Raw genomic sequence first — 19,710 nt, 5'->3', positions numbered from 1 at the left:
ACCCTGGCACCCTGATGATGCCCATCTGCCAGTGCCAACCTGGCGCATCCTACAGCATCCATGTTTGAAGCACATTTCTCCATCTGTTTTTCATTCTGTCCCCTTCATCCCACAAGAGAAAATGGAAAACATGCCAGTTGGCCCTATTTTACCATTTTGATTCTAAGTGCTGGGCCGACTTGAAACTGGGAGTGTTTCAGATCCAGCTTTTAAACCCGTTCTCCGATACACCCATATGCGCTTTGCTGAAAAAATATCAGCGATTCTGAATCGCATTGCAGAAGCCTGTGGGCGGGGCTTAACGTACTCGAAACCCTGCAGCTCCAATCGGTGCCTCCAACTGCGCATGCGCAGAAAGAAAAGATAGAATGCGGCTCCCTTGCCACATCCCTCTCAGGTCGGATAATGCCTCCCCATGGCCTCACAGACATTGCCCCACCCCCACAACATTACTGATCCCCTTATTCCTCCACCCCCCCCCCCCACTGCCCAGACATTGCCCCACCCCCACAACATTACTGATCCCCTTATTCCTCCACCCCTCCCCCCACTGCCCAGACCAATCATCGACCCCTCCCCCCATTACCCCCCCCCACCAATCTCAAGCAGAGTGGCAGCGCCCCCACCCCCCCCGCCCCCTCACTGATCTCAAGCAGAGTGGCAGCGACCCCCCTTTCCCTCCACTGATCTCAGGCAGAATGGCAGTGACCCCCCTTTCCCTCAAGTGATCTCGGGCAAAATGGCAGCGGACCCCTCTTTCCATTTTCGGGTCTTGGTCAAGAGGGAACCGGTGTGGAGACGGGCGCGGATCGCGCTACTCGCTTCACGCCCGATTTTACCAAGTTTTCACGCTGGAAAACGGGCGCAACTTGATGGTAAAATCGGGCCCACCGTATCTTGCACAGCATCTCAAATACTAGCCCTTCTGGTCAAAGCAGATAGTATGTAGCTGTGCAGAAATTCTGCCAATGGGTGGATTCGATGGATTTGATTATTTGGTGACTCCTGCCTGTCAGATGTAAAGACCAAATCAATAGACCAAATCTTAGTTCTGTACTTTCTCAGAATTTTTCGGAAGTCTGATACAGAACCACACATTGGTCTTTTTTGTGCCTATTCTGATGCAGGCTTCCAGTGTGTGATCTATCTGTTCAAATGTTATTCCCCTCCAATTTTCTCAACTCATTGATATTTCCTTTCTAGTGTTTACTTAATTTTCCACTGCAACTGTTTCTAACAATACTGGCCTTTTGTTTAGACTTTTGTTTTATTGAAAATAAAATTTTGATACATTCTGGGAAGCTCACCTCCGAGTACACAATCCCAACAGTTAGCAGCAACTTCTGCTCATGTTATGAAGCACTAAGCTTGTCAACTTGTTTATTATCAGTTAAGGTGAGTCACTTTTGTCTAGTTCAGTGTATTTCTTGCATACCATGTAATTGTTAACATTTTTCAAATGTGGAAGTTCTTTCTTTTTTCTACCTGCCTAGTTGCTGAACATAAAGTCTGCCACCCGCTATGTTCCGACGATGGCTGCTGGGGCCCTGGACCCTCACAATGCTTCTCCTGCAAATATTATGTCCGCGGAATAGAGTGTGTTGAGAGGTGTAACACTTTGGAAGGGTAAGTACAGTGTAACATGAACTGGAATATATGATGAGGCCACAGTTACTTTAAAAGATGTTTTAGTATTGTTTGTGGGGGGATGACAGGCACCCAAAGTGTTAGCTTTCCAACAGCCAGTGACAACCCTGGTGGAACCTGCCAAATTTGTTGCAATCTGGAACCCATTTAAGTTTATTAAGTTTATTTATTTATTGTCACAAGTAGGCTTACATTAACACTGCAGTAAATTTACTGTGAAAATCCCCTAGTCGCCACACTCTGGGTACACTGAGGGAGAATTTTTTTTTAGCATGGCCAATGCACCTAACCAGCACATCTTTTGGACTGTGGGATGCATAATAGCACCCATAATCAGGTTGCTTCTTCAGTGCAGTACTGAGGGTGTGCTGCACTATCAGATGGCACGCTAAGGCAAAGCACCCTTTGAAATGCACACAAATTCACAGAGGTTAGCATTGCTGGCTCACAGCGCCAGTGACCCAGATTCAATTCCCAGCTTGGGTGACTGTCTATGTGGAGTCTGCACGTTCTCCGCACGTCTGCGTGGGTTTCCTCCGGGTGCTCCGATTTCCTCCCACAGTCTGAAAGATGTGCTGGTTAAGTGCATTGGCCATGCTAAATTCTCCCTCAGTTTATCTGAACAGACGCCGGTGTGGCGACTAGGGGATTTTCACAGTAACTTCATTGCAGTGATAATGTAAGCCTACTTGTGACACTAATAAATAAGCTTTAAAAAAAACTTTAAAAACTTAACTTCAAACAAGTGATCCATTGACACAATTTAAAAAGAAGCAAGAGAGTTCTCCCTGTGTTCTGGCCAATATGTATCTGTAAAACTCATTTAAAATTTCCATTTAAATCTCCACTGAAAATAACTTTGTATAGCATGAGGATAAGGGCTATTGTCATTGTATATGCCTTGGCTGAATCCAACAAATTGAAAAAAATCATTGATGCATGAATGTCTCTTGTAACCCTTCATCTACACCTTCATCTGACAAAACCCATTACCAGATGGACCAGTTATTTAGTTGAGAACTTCGATATTGGATTCAGTACAACCTGCTGAAATTTGTATTGTACCATAATACAACGTAACAATGTAAATTGAAAAGGAAAATGGTAATTTCAGACCAAAAATTGAATTGTGTGAGAACATGAATTAAACGACTTTGAATTGAACGCTAATTATTCTGCCCTGTTGTGCTAATATCAACACTGAGTGATATCTTCCCCTTCATGTGTTGGCTTGACAATAATGCACTTTCCCAGGAGTCTGATATTCATCTATTTCAGCAAAGTGAATGCCCTTGCTATAAGGCAAGAAGATACCCTGCAGTAAATACTTATTCTGCAACATTTCTCCCAGTGGAATCAGTCTTTGAACAGCAATAGACAACTGAGATTATTTAAATTGTAGATATTTTGTAGAGTGGAATATAAAAAGCAAGAAAATCTTTTGACTAAAGTATAAATGGTTGTAGCCCCGTTGCATTCACAGATACAGAGAAGATGAAAAATCGGATGTAACCTATGATCCTTGAAATGACAATGATTGAATAAGTCATTGGGGGAAAAGAAAATCCCTGGATTTATGTTGGGTTAAGCTTTTGAGTTTCCTTTTCTACTCACGAAAATATCAGCATGAAGTAAGAATAATTCCCACTTTGGACAGCAGCTGATTTGTTCCATTGGCCAGTTTTATTCTGAAAGGAGCATGGCTGGAATTCTCCGGCCGTTCATGCCCGCAGGACCTTCTGGTCCCGCTGCAGTGAATGGAGATTGGGCTGAGCATCAAATTCTCCGTCCTTGTTTGTAGTGGTGGCAGTGTGTGAACGGCCAGAGAATTCCTGTCCATATTGCAAGTATTGCTTTACTAAAATCCAATAATTCTCCCAAATCTATTGTCTTTAACATCCAAAGAGGGAAAGTAAACCTGGTTGAGCAGGTTGGACCTTATTTCTCGAGTTTATTTTTCTTTCTCTCAATGCTCTGTTGTATCCTTGGGTGGCGTTTTCTACGTACGAACTGTAAATGGGAGAAGGTGGTGGGCGTGGGGTGAGTGGCAAAAACACTGTAGCTGCCTAGAGGAGTCATGGTCCATGCATTTTTTTCATGGGTCACTCATCAATAATACACAGTAGGTGAGCTGCGAAATGTCAGCTCCAGTCACCTTGCCAATTCAGATTGCGTAAAGCACTGCTCAAGGGGTCTGCAGTAACAGAAAGAGGAGGTGCATTCTTTACACAGCAGACTGAATCAGCAATGTAAAGCAGCAACCAACCTAATTTAAGAATTACAGAAGCAGCTAAAAGCACTTTCACAAACTTTAAAGGTGAAAGCACAGGCTAATGAGAGAAAATTGTTCTCAAAAACTCTAGACATCTCTCAAGAGCAACTGAGGATGTATTTTAATATTGTATGCAGTGGCTACCCAGGGTTGTTGAGTAGGAGCATAAAGTGACCATAAGCAGGAGGCGTGGTGGAAATGGGTTTTGTGAAACAAATGATCTAATCTGACCCTTGTTTGCGAATATTAATGGCCACTGCTTGTTTCATGTGGGAGGTGTAGTCACCAGGATTCATGTGCTCCTGATAATCAGACAATAGGCAAAAAACAATAGGAAGTGGGTGGATTGAGCACAGGCTCTATTTTATGGGCCCTTCCACCTCTTCTCTGCATGCGATGCAAATTGATAAAAACGTCACCTTCTTGTTTCTTGGCATTCAGATTATTCCAAAATTACTTATTTCAGTTTATCTAATCGATGCCTTGGGATGCAGTAATCTACATAGAGGAGATATTGGTATCAAAATGTTTAGGCACATGTAATTGTCAACACTTTTCTTCAGATTTTAAATTTTGAACTATCAATTTGTCCTCTTTTTTTTCTGCAAAGGGAGATACGAGAGTATGTGGATCAAAAACGGTGCATTCAATGTGACGCAGAATGTAAACCACAGAATGGGTCAGAAACCTGCACTGGTTCTGTAAGTCAAAATCAGGAATGAGCAAAATTGAAAAATAACACAGTATTCAAATACATGCTGAGACACGACGGGGCTATTCACTATTAAATGCTAAAACACTGCATGCAACGGCAAATAAAATTACTGGAATGGTGGCTGGAAATCTACCGCCTCGCCCGCCACAGAATCGGCATGGGTGAGGGTCCGACAACAGAAATCTCTGTTGACCTAGGGCAGGAATTTCCAGTCTCACCCGAGCAAGGCCGCAAAATCCTGTCCGCTGTGTCTACATCTCAAAACAAAACTACTAAGATGGTGGGAAATAGGTTAAACACCATGAAGGAGAGCATGTTGGTTTTAAGAGACCTTTAATATGTATGAATAATTTTAGTGTAGCCGACTATTGGAATGCCAATCAATGGTGTTGCAGATTGATGGGGAAACAAGTTTGATTCCCAATATAACCAAACATAGATTGCCTCTTCTCTGGAAAATAAATATACTCACTGAATTAGTGCGATTCTAAAAGGTATTAGTGGAAGCCTGGCGTCAGTTCAGCCATAATTATTCTGTGGTCAGTGAGACTGGGAAAAGTAGAGAAAAATAATTTGGAGGGTGTTGGGTTGGGGCAAGGTATTCTCATATCCAGCCTACTCTGATATGGATGCCTAAATATTACTGAACTCACTCTCATGTTGGATAGATTTCAGATACCTTGATGCTTGCAAAACCGCACCAGGAAATTGGTACTTTTTGTCCCTGTTCTACACCTAAAAATAGGCAGTGGGTCCAATTTCTCCCACTCTGTATAGAAAAACTGTTTATTTTATTCTCTGTTTTTGCATATAATCTTGTAGCATGGCATTGTTCTTCATCCCACACTACTTTGCTTCCATCAATCTTTTTTTTCATAATTTGAAACACCTTCTATTGTATCATTCCATAATCTGCGTGGAAAGCTACATTTTCATGTCAGTTTTCATATTTTAGTTGTGGTTCAGTTTGCAGCACCTTGAATTTTGTTGCTGAGCTCACCTCCTGGTCAATTGGAAAATTTGGATTTTAAAATGAGCTCAGGAGGGTGATGTGGCGTCCCTTCCAGGTGTCAGGTTCCCAACCACACTTTGAAAATCCAGCCCTTGGGTGTCTTTCATAGAATCATAGAATCCCTATGGCCATTCGGCCCATCAAGTCTGCACCAATTCTCTGACACAGCATCTCTCCCCACCCTATCCCTATAACCCCACACATTTACCATGGTTAATCCATCTAACCTACACACCTAGGGATACTAAGAGACAATTGAGCATGGCCAGTCCACCTAACCTGCACATCTTTGGAATATGGGAGGAAACCAGAGCACCCGGGGGAAACCCATGCAGACACGTGGAGAATATATAATCTCCACACAGACAGTGACCCAAGGCTGGAATCAAACCAGGTCCCTGGAGCTGTGAGGCGGCAGTGCTAACCACTGTGCCACCATTCCGCTGGAAGGATGGTTTCCTGGAACTTTTTATAGTTCTGGCCAATCAGGGGACTCGCTTTAGTGATATTGAATTTGTGGATATAAACACATTCATCAATTAATAGATCAGTGGTGGTGGAGGGTAGCTGGCATATCTCAACAATTCTCCTCAGAAAACTATTTGTGAAAGGAAGGACAGAATTGCTGTGTAACAGGTTCTGTTCCTGAGAGGTTATTTTTTACTAGGTTTCGTTCACTGGGCACCTATCTTTAATCGTTTTCAGAAATCAATTTCTGGAAAGGATTTTTTTCTTTGAATATCACAAATAATTTTAAAGTTTCACAACAGCGATTGAATTGTAAATTTCTGATGGAGGTTCCAAAGGTAGAATTTATTTTGTTTCCGGATGTGGCCAATACCATGATATGTCAATACTTCATCCTTTTTATATTTTTCCTCTGGTATGGTGGTATTTGAAAAGTGAATGGTGATGCTAAACTGAAAGATGAGTTGCTTTAAAAAATACATGACCAAATCAGTCACATAAGGTTAACTTCTATTCAATTAAAGATTTACTGAGGTGAGAGTGTAGTTTCAAATTTGAGTCTAGGTGATGTACCAGGACCTGCGGTAAAGTCCAGAGAATTGAATCGCATGGAGAAAAATTATTTCCATTGCTCTTACTGAGCAGCTAAAGGATTATTTCCTGTTACCACACCACAGATTTAACACTGTTGATTCATAATGTGAAAGATACTGTTTACTTTTATGTAAGTCACTGTTAATCTGTTGAATAAGTTATGTCCAACTTATCTCTTACAAGTTATGCTCAAGAAGACTTGGGCAATAATACACTGCTTTTCCGTCCTTTGACACTTGTCTTAATTTATTCATTCCATTAACTAGAGCAACGAGAAGTGTAAAGAATGTGCAAATGTTAAAGATGGCCCACGCTGTGTACGCAGTTGCCCCTCTGGAATCTCAGGAGAAAATAATACTTTGGTCTGGAAATACCCCGATGAGCAAAAGAATTGTCAGCAATGTCACCCAAATTGCACCCAACAGTAAGCAATGTTTAATTCTATGTAATATTATAAGTTACTTTATTTAAATTGATGCTAAAGGACATAATTAGCTGAATGACTAATTTTGAATGCCTTCATGAATTGAAAGGGAGTTTTCCAGATCTTTTCTCCTTCATTGTCCTTCTGTTTTTTTGTTTTTTTTTCCAGCCCCAGCAGTAATAATTAATCACAAGTTGAAGGGAGTGTCTGGATTGTAATGCATGAGATGTATGGGACAGGCTGAATTATCCATTTGACATATTTTTATATTTTTATGTACATTAGTTCTACACAAGGAGCACTTTCCTCCTGAGCCAATATGAAAGGATATTTAGCTGACTCTGCACTCAGGTAATCCTGGATTGCCTGGCTGGAACAAACATTAAAAAATCAGGCCCATACGGGGGACCTCCCCCTCCACCTCCACCTCACGGCATGTTTTCCGGCAGCAGACACGACTCAATATTAGCTGAGGGCAGGATCTTCCTGTTGTTGTCTATGGCATTTTGTACGGCTCACATGTTCTGCTGCTGGGGAACCTGCCGCAGTAGGTCATCTTCGGCAGGAGCAGAAGATCCCGCCGGCTGGAAGGGCCGGAAAATCCCGCCCTAAGTTTCTCGTCCCTGTAACATACACGTGAACCTTTCCTGTGCCCTCAAATGTCTCATCCTTCCCAAATTATGGTTCACAGAACCAGGCACATACTTCCAGTTGAGACCCAAATCAGTTATTTTATATAAGTTGTCATAACTTCTGCATTTTTGTGCTGTATATCCCTATTTATAAAGCTCAGGGTCTTGCATGCATTATTAGCCACTTTCTCAACTATCCCTCCTTCAATTATTTTTCCCATATAGCTCCCAGATTCCTCTGCTCCTGTATCCCCTTCAAAATTATACCCTTTATTTTCTCTCCTCATTCTTCATGCCAGATTGAATAAATTCACACTCTTCTGTATTAAATTTCATCTGCCACTTGTCCACCCATTCCACAAGTCGGTCTTTGTTCTTTTCGAGGTTAACACTATCCTCTACACAGTGCACAATACTTCCAAGTTTAGTGACATTTGTAAATTTTGAAATTGCGCGAAGCACATCCAAGTCTAAAACATTGTTATATGTAGCAAGGAAAGTAGGGACCTGAACACTGACCCCTGAGGAACGGGACTAAAAACCTTCCTCCAGATTGAGAAACAACCTTCACCATTATTCTCCGTTTCCTTCACTCAACTAATTTTTGTATCCATGCTGCCTTTGTCCCTTTTCCTTCTTGAGCTTTGTTGCTCACATGTCTGTTGTGCAACACTTCATCAAATGTTTTTTTGGAAATCCATGTACACCACATCAACCACATTACTCTCAACCACCCTCTTTGTTGACCCATCAAGTTAGTTAAACATGATTTGCCCTTAACAAATCCATGCTGGCTTTACTTAATTAATCCACATGTGTCCAAGTGACTGTTAATTTTGTCCTGAATTATTGGTTCCAAAATTTTTTCCACCATCTTCTTCCTTTTTGAACAAGGGTGTAACATTTCCAATTCTCCAGTTCTTAGATACCGCTCCTGTATCTAAGTGGGGGTTGGTGAATTATGGCCAGTGCCTCCACAGTTTCCACCCTTACTTCTCTCAGTATCTTTGGATGCTTCTAATCTGATGGAAAAAAAAACCATCAACAGCAGCAACAGACCTGGTCCATGTTGAGCAGTTCTGGGTCTGCACAGAAGGCAAGCATTCTCTAACCCACCTGGAATGAACAGCTCTATGTTAAATATATGTAGCTTCTCTATTCGGTAAAACGTTTCCACAACTCTCATCTGGTCAGAAAAATTGACTATTACAGTCCTTTTTCTCACATCCCAGAGATTCTGATTATTTTTCTTTTTAAATTTTTGCACATGTTGTAGACTTTTCTATAAAACATTTTGAATGTAGACAGCCCAATGAGCTAGACGATGCAGTCCCTTTTCTTGTTCTTAGGATTTTATGCAGCACTATTGTTACAACAATCGGTTCTTGATTGATTTTGACTTTTCTTGTCTTACTAAAGATAGAATGATTCAATTGTAGTAAGATTTGAAATGGTTTTAAATAATTTAATATTTATTTATCTGTACTTAATTCAATGTTTATTGCATCACAGGTGTAAAGGACCAAAACTTGAGGATTGTGAACATACGAGGTAAAGTATTCCAACAAACTTATAATTTCAATAATCTTATCGAAATCTGATGATCACTGCTAATGTTTGACATCACTTTATAATTGTCACCATTTAGCATTTTAAAAATCAGCATGGCAGCAATTCTGCAAATAAAAACAACTAATGACTCAGAGGAAAAATAGCAGGAAAGATAGTTGGGTGATGTTTCTCTGGAGATTGTCCTAATGCTATGATTATAGAGCAGACGCACTTCCATGGTTCATTCTGTTCAAGTATTATAATGATGTAGTCCGCATATTTGGACCAGAAGTTCTTACGCTGTTTCAGAGATCTGCTGTTTAGCCTCACACTTTTAAAGTCAAGTTTCTGCTAAACAAACCAAGCAATATTTCATTAATACTCACATTGGATGCATTTAAACATATGATTCTACCAGTCAATCACCTATGATGTTGCGCATTGGGAATCAAGACTTGAGGAGTTTCATCTCCATAACCTCGAAAGAATGTAACGACAATTCACCCAGTAACAATTGCTGACAGAAACGATGCCAACTGCAGTCAGAGATTTAAAAATACTGGAATAAACTTGTTTTAAACACCGTGGAATCACAGCTGGTTCAATAAACTCACAAAAACCAATGCAAGCCATCCTAAACCAAATACATCCCAGCTCACTGGCAACAAAGTGATACTGATGAACAATCACAGTGCAGTTAAGAAGACATCAGTGAATTAATAAATTTATGAGACTGTCAGAACCACTAAAACAATGGGCGGCATTTTCCGTGGGGTTTCACAGTGGTGGACACGGCCCGCCATTGGCCGGCGGCGGGATCTGTGTTCCCATTGTATGGACCACCGCTGCCAGGAAACCCACAGCGGGAGCTCACCGTCAGCGGGACTGGAAAATTCCAGCCAATAAATCCATCCTTCAAATAAGTCGAACTGAGACTGCATCTACCTTCGCAGGTGGACAGAAAAAAAAACCTATGGCTCTATTTTGAAGATGAGCAGGGAAATCCTCCCTATTGTCTAATGGTTATCCCTCACCAGCATCACTAAAACATCATTGCTGTTTGTGGATCCTTGTTCTATCCAAATGGGCTGCTGCACTTCCTATTTCCAACAATGACAGCACTACATCAAATACATTATTGGCTGTAAAACACTCTGTCCCAAGTTCATGAAAGACATTACATTATTGCAAGATACCCCCTTGATTTCTCAAGCAGCAAATGCAGGGAATTCAAATAGGGAAGTGCGTAATATAAGAAATAGGCCATTCAGCCCAAAGGGCCTGCTCTACCATTCAGTAAGATTGTGGATGATCGGATTGCGACCTTAACTCCATTTCCATCATAACCCTTGACTCCATTGTAGATTTTAAAAATCTGAATATATTTAAGGCTGAGAAAGATAATGGCCAGAATTTTCCAACTGTTCTCGCCGGCGGGATTTTCTGGTCCCATCGAAGCGAACGGAGATTTGGCTGGGCGCCAAATGCTCTGTCCTCGCTAGCAGCGGCAGCAGAGCGTGAACAACCAGAAAATTCTGGCCAATAACCATTCCTCCACTGCTCTCTGAAAAAGAGAATTCCAATAATTAATGACTCTCTGAGAGAAAAAAAATAATCTCAGTTGGAGACCCCTTATTCATTTTAAGCTGTGCCCCCTAATTCAAGGTTCCCCGATAAGAAATATCTTCCAACATTTGCCCTGTCCAGTCCCCTCAGAATCTTATATGTTACAACAGAGTGACCTCTCATTTTTCTAAACACCAATGAGTACAGGCCCAACCTGTTCAGCCTTTTCCCATAAAACAACCACTTCATCCCAGTAATCAGTCTATTGAACCTTCTCTGAACTTCCAATGCAAGTATATCCTTCCATAAGTAAGGAGACCCAAAATGTGCACAGCAATCCAGGTGGGGTCTCACCAAAGTACTGTGCAGTTGTAGCAAGACCTCCCTATAGTCTATCGCTCTTGTAAAAAAGGCCAACTTTCCATTTGCCTTCCTAATTACTTGTAACTTCTTGCTAACTTTTTCAGATTCATGTACATGAACACCAAGATCCCTCTGTACTATAATGTTTTGCAGTCTCACTCCATTTAAATATTATTTTGCTTTTCTATTATTCCTTCCAAAGTGGACAACATCACATTCTACTCCCATCTGCCACTTTTTTGCCAACTCACATAACCTATTTATATCCCTTTACAGGCTCTTTGTGTCCTCCTTACAACTTGTTTTTCTACCTAACTTTGTATCATCAACAAATTTAGTTACAATACAATCAGCCTCTTCACCCAAGTCATTAAGATAGATTCTAAATGGTTGCGGTGTCACACTGATGCAGTCGGGAATGAGTTAATGAACTTTGTCACACTTAAGCATTAAGACCCAAACTCTGTGATTTTGTTGAGAACACTGCAAAGTCCATGTTTTTGTCAGAGTTCGGTGTTTTTCATGTCTGTGCCAGATAAAAGGAACAGCTATTCCTCTGTCTCCATTTGTTATCAAGAAATGCGATTAACCCAGCTCGAAATAAGCTCAACAGTCTCCATTTTTATGTACCATTGTTTAACACGATGGAGTTGACATGTATGCCTTCTGCCTTTGTATAACCATAGATTCATATATATATATATTCATCATACATTATTCATCTTATCCTGATACAAAGTATTATACAAACCTGTATGTAGATTAGTTAACTTGTTTGTGCAAAACCTGTGATGTTGTTTCAAGGATATAAATGACGAACAATCGTGGCCTTGGAGATCGAACAAACTATGCAGAGGAAGATACTGCTAATACAACAAGAATCTCACCATGAACAATGACAGACATCTTAGAGAATTGCAATGTAATGAGGGCGGGGCCCGGGACATATATAAACGCTGTTCTTACTTGTGTTCGATGAGAAGGCTGGGGGTCCACTGTTAGGAACCTCACTTCTCCCACAATTGTGAAAATAAACCTGCATCTTGATCTACTAATAGTGTCAGAGGTTTTTTACCTACAACACTGACCCCTGTGGAATACCACTAGATACAATTTCAACCTAAAAATGACCTATTTATCTCGCCTCTGTTTCCTGTTTCTCCATCAATACTAATATCCCACACCTAACACCATGAGCTCTTATCTGGTAGATATCTAAATGTAGTAACCTTTTATGTGGCACTTTATTGATTGTCTTTTGGAAATACACTACATCTACTTGTTCTCCTTTATCCATCCTTCTTGTTATATCCACAAAGAATTCCAACAAATTTGTCAAACACGGTTTTCCTTTTGTAAAAGCAAGTTGACCCTATCTGATTGCATTATGTTCCTCTAAATGTCCTGCTACTATTTCTTTAATAATGGATTCCAGCATTTTCCCAATTGCAGGTATTAGGCTGGCTGGCCAATAGTTTCCTTTCTCCCTCCTTTCTTGAATAGGGGTGCTATATCTGTGGTTTTAAATCAACTGACAATTAACCAGAATCCGGGTCATAATACAAGACTGCAATCAATGGACCCTATCTGTTGGCCAAAAAATAGAATTTAAACATCTGAAAAATAGAGGCAAACACCCAACAAAGGTAGAAAGACAAACTGTTGCTGGAGGGGCTGTGAATCACATGCCGATAAGTGATTGAAGCCGACAACTGCATCGTGACAGACAACTATTCATTTGATGATTTTTTTTGGTGATCATTTGAGTCTTTTGAATGTTGACAAAAAAGTTTTCATAAAAATTCACGACAATAGGAAATGGATACATATTTAGGATTTTTGGTAATCTGTAGACAAATCTGTGTCACTCAGGAATATCTGTTTCTGTCTACTAAGAGCCCATTTAATTAATATTCACAATCGGTAAACAGCTCCTTCAGTTGACAGGAAAACCCTAGACTTGGCATTGAGTTCTTCAGCAAGTTAAATCATGACTTAATCTGATCTAATATTAAAGACAGAAATGTTTTTAGATTATTCTATTTTTATTTAAGAACCATGACAATAGAATAACAGTAGGGACAGGATACTAAAGCAACCCCCACCCCTCACCCTGCACAGCATATTTCCCTTCAGCAGAGGTGTCATTGGATCTTCTGGTCCCACTGATGTATACGGCACTTTGCATGGCTTGTCTGTTCCACCATCAGGTAAGCTGTCACAGGGGGTTGCCTTTGGTGGGACCAGAAAATCCCACCCTGGACGTTGTGATGAGTTGAAATGCAAATATCCAGTTAACTGTTAAACCTGGCTATGTCATTTCTCAATTATGTTTGAAATGGGCAACACTTAAGAGAACAAAATGGTGAAAACTTAAATTGTTGTAAAGCAAAAGAATGTTGTTCTCACAGATTCTCTTTCTTTTCCAGTTCTCGTATCCCATCCATTGCTGCTGGAATTGTCGGTGGCCTTCTTGGTATAGTCATGGTGGCTTTATTAATTGCAATATGCATGAGGAGAAGGCATGTCAGAAAGAAACGTACGTTGAGACGTTTGTTGCAGGAACGAGAGGTAACCAACTACAATAATTTTTCTCCATAAAACTGAAGACTAAAGCCATGGTGATTTGGTGGCTTCATAAATAAAAACTAGTTTTAACTTTTGCCCTTTAAAACTCAGTTTAGTAATTTTATTGGAGGGGTTATCTGTCGGTTATGGTACTGGTCTAGCAACACAGGCCAAATTCCAACAAAGCAATAGCAAATTGAAATCTTTTAAAAATCTACTCATTTTGTAGATTAACAGGAACATGACACTGAAAACTGCTGAATTATCATCAGAATTCCTGGGTTTTTCTGGGTCAGAACCTACTACCCCTACCTGATCTAGTCTATATGTGACTCCAGTCCAATGCTATATGGTGGACACTTAATGACCGTACAACTAAAATGGAGAGGCAATAAATCTTCTCTTCGTCAGCCCCTCAAGAACGAGGATGACTTGCTTCCACTTCAATTCATTGCTTCTGAGACGGCAACCAAGACCAATGTGCGATCTGCAGACTCTATTGCCTGTGGGGAGGATGGTGTTGGAAGGGCTGATCCGATTAGATCTTTGGAAGTTCGAGTACCTTCTCAAATGCCTCGACTCCACTTCTGTGTTTTCCTGACAAAGTCTGTTGGTGTGTTCAGTGTCTTAATTCATTCATCATTCTGGTCAGTCACAAGCCAAGAACTCCCAGCAGTCAACAGGGATGTTTGATCTCTTTAGGGATGCTTTGAGGACTTCCTAAAACATTTCCACCATTCTTCTGTCAGTCTCTTGCCATGACCGAGTTCCAAATAGAAGAGTTGCTTCAGGAATCTGGTTTGAGGCTTATGAACAACATGTCCTCACAGCGGAGTGCTTTTGAGAGATTAGTACCTTGATGCTTGACATGTCATCTTGAGAGCGAACGCTCCTATTGGACCACCTTTCTTTCCACTGTATTTGGAGGGTCTTCTGAAGGTACCACTTGTGGTACTTCTCCAGTGCTTTGAGGTGCTTGCAATAGGTTTTTCAAATCTTCAAAGTTTTAGGAGTGTGGGGATCACTGCTGCCCGGTGAATCTTGGCCTTAGTCTCAGATTTGAGATCACAGTCCTCAAATATTATTTTCTTCGTTCAGCTGAGCTAGCCCATTGGAGGCAATGATGAATTTATTTATCTATGTGTGACTTTGTCAAGCGGAGGTTCCCAAGATACATTAAATGGTCCACATTTTCCAGAATCTGGCCGTTGATCTTAAACTGGAGCAGGTGTTTTGCTTTGGGATCTGGTTGGAAGAGGATCTTAGTTTTTCAGGTGTTTAGTGAAAGGCCCATTTTCTCATCTGCTTTGGAGAAGAAGTCAACATGCAACTGTCATCTGCATATTGAAGCTCAGTGACTGATTCCAGCCTCGGGTTGAAAGCAGCATATATTGAAGTTTCCCTGATGTTCAGTAGGTTATCTCCAGATCTGCGGGTAATTTGCTGGAGGTGAGGTGTGCAACGAGGAAGCTGGAAAAGAGGTTGTTCAATAATACAAACTTATTTGATCCAAGCCTCCACTGAGATAGTGTTTGTGGTAATTCCATTGGTGAGGATCATGGCTTCCATGTCATCGTGGAGTAGGCAGAACAAGATGACAAATTTTGAAGGACAGTCACATTTGAAGAGGATATTCCATAAGAGAGGCAATAAATACTCCATTTTCTCTGTTACCTACAAACTAAAAAAAAAACCCACCTTGACTCACCATGGGCGAATCCATTGACATCCTAATGCTGACAGAAACTTGTAGTAGGTGTAATGGATGACTCGTTCGTTGAAGTTTCTGTTTCCTCGGTACATATTCCACCATTTCTCCACGTTAATCACTATGGTGGAGATGTGGAAGTTCTATTTGAAGTCAGAGAAAATAGAGAGGCCAAGAACATTGAAAGATGGAATGAGAAAAAAGATTTTCAGTCGCCCATCATAGAATCAGGGAAATCAAGAGTTAGTGCTTCAGCCAAGAGTTTGTAAAGTCCAAGGCTGTCTGTAGGCAGGAAGTTGATGAATATAAAGTGAGGTGGAGTAGGGGATCATTGAAGGAGGTCAGTGGCAGAGAGGACAGAGCTCAGGGAGCCCGAGAATCAGTGGAACAACCAAATAGAGCACAGATTCAGAAAACTTCACTTTGATCAAAATGCCAGTTGTGGCAGTCAGACTGCTTACAAAAAACAGCAAAATGACAGCTATGAACAAAAACGTCGGCTGGAATTCTCTGGTCATTCATGCCAGCAGGATTCCCTGGTCCCGTCGGCAGTGTACCCTCTCCTGCAGGTTTCCCGGCGGCTTGGGGTGACATCAATGGAAAGTTCCATTGGCAGCAGCGGGACCAGAGAATCCCGCTGACAGTAACAGTGCGCCACCTCCTGCCGCCGAGAAGCACATGGCTGGGAGGCTGGAGAATCCCACCTGTCATGTCAGCTCTGATAGTAAGATAGTATGTAAGGTATGAAACAATCCATATCAGTGAACATAACATCATTAACATTACTTCACTAACGGACGCAATGGTTGATAGAATGAAAACAGCAATTGAACGAGGTAGCAAAGAATTCTCAGTCTCAATGGGTTGACTTTATGAGCTGATTTTGCGAGGTGCTGTTAATGGTGGGTGAAGCATTTGAACTCTGTGTGACTTTATTTGTTGCGCACTACATTTTGCCACCTATACTTTAGGAACAGACACCAGACAACATGCCTGTACAAGCTTCATCAATCTTTCCATAATTGCAGAAGTAAGTTTCCACCTCATACCTTGTGACTTTAGGTGAGGCTTTGCTCACAGTGGCACACCAAGATTCCTGTGTCTTATTTTGTTCAAACAAATATCTGAAAGGGACAGCAGTTTGAACTAGTCTTTTATTTTTCCTTTTTGCCTTGCCCAATTGCCCTTTGCTGATTTCTTTTTTCCCAGTGGTATTACCAGTAAATCAGCTTACTTGACTGCTACTTTCATCTGAATGGAATCAAATGACCCAGTAAGTGGAAACAGCAAAGGTAAACACAGCCCTGTCAACAATGCAAAGTCCCCTTTTACCACATCTGGGGGCTTTTGCCAAAATTTGGAGAGCTGTCCCACAGACTGGTCAAGCAATTTGATCATACTCATAAAATCATAGCTTAGAGACAATGACCCAGCCACCAGCATCACCAGTCCTGGGTATGACCTGTTCCACCGATACGACAGACCCACCAGAGGTGGCGACATAGTGGTATACAGTCAGGAAGGAGTTGCCCTTGGAGTTCTTAATATTGATTCTGGAACCAATGAAGTCTCATGACATCAGATCAAACATGGGCATGGAAACTGCCTGCTGATTACCACATACCACCACCCTCACCCCCCTCAGCTGATGAATCAGTACTTCTATATGTTGAACAGCACTTGACCTGAAGCACTGAAGATGGCAAGGGTGCAGAATTCTTGGTGATGGACATTCAAATCCCCCCCACTCTGGGTGGGGGACTTGAATGTCTGTCACCAAGTATTGACTGAGCTGCCAAGTCGTAAAGGTCATAGTTGCCAGACTGAGTCTGTGGCAGGTGGTGAGGGAATCAGCAAGATGGAAAAACATCCACATGCGTGTTTCCCAAACTCCACTCTTGAAAAGACATGCTTAGAATTTTCTTTCAAACAATGAGTTTCTCTGAGCTGTTTTCAGCAATGATCCACTTCCAGGATTTCCAACTTTCCTTTCAGTATTCTTATGTCTTGGATTATCATGTACATTCAAGCTTCCACACAATCTCTTAGGTACCCAGCCACACCAAGAGAACTATACTGCTTCACAGGCTGCAATAAGTTATCACCAAACATTTGCTTTACCTCTGATGTTTGGTTCCTCACTTCAAATCTGGTTACTGAAACTGTCTCTTCAGCACAGAACCCTTTCTCTGCCTTTTACTTGAATATCAATGTACAGTACCTTGGTCAAATTCCAGTTCCTTTTGTCCCTTTGACTTCATTCTTCTTGGAACCTCTCTTTTCATTCCCTGGTTCCTAGAACTATCTGCTCTTTTGTTTATGAGACTTGCTTTCATTCCCATTACTGCATTGTCCTACTTCTGCTTCTGGCAGAGCTGTGAGAGTTGTTTCCTCTCTCACTGCTAAGCTCTAACTGCCTTGGGTCCTGTTAAAACTAAACTCAAAGGGCAGGATTTTCCACACAACATACCACGTGTTTCCTGGCGACAGAGGCAGCCCACCATTGGTCAGTGGTAGGATATTCTGGTTCCGCCATTGTCAACGAGGTTTCCTGTTGAATGTATCCCTCACTGTCATAAAACCCACAGCAGGAGTGTGGTGTCAGCGGGACCAGAGGATCCTGTTGGCATGAACAGCCAAAGGGTTCTTGCCAAAGGGTCTTTCTAACTTAAAGATGGTCCATGTTGCTGAGCAAGAGCTCAGTCCTTCTCTATGCTCCGTTTGCTTTTCACATCGTAAACTAAGCACAATATAGACACAGTTTGAAGTGAAGCACCCATACATGCAAACACTTTGGCTGGAATTCTGGCCTCATGTGCCCCACTACCGTCTCCAGCGGGAATGGAGAATTTGGTGCTCAGCCAAATCTCCATTCACTGCAACGGGACCCGGGAATCCCAGCCATGGGTGAGGTCAGAGAATTCCAACCTTTGTTTCACATGAATCCAACAAGAGTTTCACACTTTCTTAAAAATAAACACTAAATTACATTCACTTAAGTCAGGGTCTGCCCAAGCCTGACCTCTCTGAAATTTTATGTAACCCAATGGAGGGATTGGATGGCCCATTCACCCATGGGCCTATTGAAACCTAAAATTGGCCAGTTAATGACTTCTTAAGAACTTATTATCATGCCCCCACAGGCATTTTCCTCACACTAAGGATCTGAGCAATGGAGGCTTATTAACTTATTCCAATTAGAACCAACCTCTCCAGAGTGGGTTACTCAGACATCCCTAGACCAGCTTCAGTTAAAATGGAAGTTGGTACATTTGTGGCAGTTTGGATTGGGCTTTTGCACATTTGCCAATTTAACTCCACACCATTGTGCCCACCCACCACCAAACTATCTCGCACCCATTGGGTGGAATTTATTATCACCTCCTACATGTTTGGATGTAGGAAGCATTTAAATAGGTGGGAGGGTTCAGGGTGGGGACTGCACTGCCTTCTCCACCTGATTCAGGCCATTCACCCACTCACCCATTCATTGATTCCCCCACTCATCCACTCACCCATTCACCCACTCATCCGTTCATCCACTCATCTATTCACCCACTGACCCATTCACTCACCCATCCATTCATTTATTTACCCACTCACCCATTCATCCATTCACTACTCATCCACTCACTAACCCACTCATTATTGAAAGACTTGAGACCTTTAACCACTCACCTGAATACAGCGTATCCTGTCTTCATCCATTTTTTCTTGTGCTTGACCGTCTTGCTCATGGATGTTGGCACTGACCCATCAATGCTTCAAGTGGCATTGGAAGTCCTGGCTGAAAAATCTGCAAAATAGCCGTGTCACAGAAATCTTCACGGGCAACAACAATGGGCAGAGCTTCAACGCTGATCATAAGATCAAGACACGTGTCTGCTAACATCATAAACTTGTTCTTTTATAGCTGTACATATAGCTGCTTTTAAATTATCTTTCAGCTGCTGTCTCCCAGAAAGGAATCCCACGCAATCAGCAACAACAAGGAGGTGTATTTGGGAATTTCCCTTTTCATGTCAGTAAACTGGGGCACTAGTTTTTTTAAAAATGTTTCCCCACATCTGATGATCTTCCTGGGGCAAGTAAACATGCTGATGCAGCAGCAGTGTGTATTAGTAATGTTGTCATGATGTCTCACATACACTGACTAAAAGTCTGTATGCTCTTGGAATCTCAAACTCAGC

The 19,710-nt window shown here is 41.6% G+C and overlaps 1 protein-coding gene across 2 annotated transcripts in view; it reads left to right on the top strand.

Annotated features, from left to right (window-relative positions):
• Positions 1-19,710, top strand: part of egfra (epidermal growth factor receptor a (erythroblastic leukemia viral (v-erb-b) oncogene homolog, avian)) — a 293,967-nt gene that overhangs the window by 227,252 nt on the left and 47,005 nt on the right. For both annotated transcript variants that reach the window (XM_078236313.1, XM_078236322.1), the window contains exons 13-17: positions 1,494-1,626; positions 4,530-4,620; positions 6,975-7,132; positions 9,277-9,315; positions 13,674-13,815. In XM_078236313.1, the coding sequence (XP_078092439.1) occupies positions 1,494-1,626; positions 4,530-4,620; positions 6,975-7,132; positions 9,277-9,315; positions 13,674-13,815 (563 nt within the window). The remainder of the gene's footprint in view (positions 1-1,493; positions 1,627-4,529; positions 4,621-6,974; positions 7,133-9,276; positions 9,316-13,673; positions 13,816-19,710) is intronic.

This window comes from Mustelus asterias, chromosome 2 (assembly GCF_964213995.1).
Source record: "Mustelus asterias chromosome 2, sMusAst1.hap1.1, whole genome shotgun sequence".
NCBI classification, from domain to species: Eukaryota; Metazoa; Chordata; class Chondrichthyes; order Carcharhiniformes; family Triakidae; genus Mustelus; species Mustelus asterias.
The sequence above is the reverse complement of the archived record's forward strand: the minus strand, read 5'-3'. Positions and strand labels throughout refer to the sequence as shown.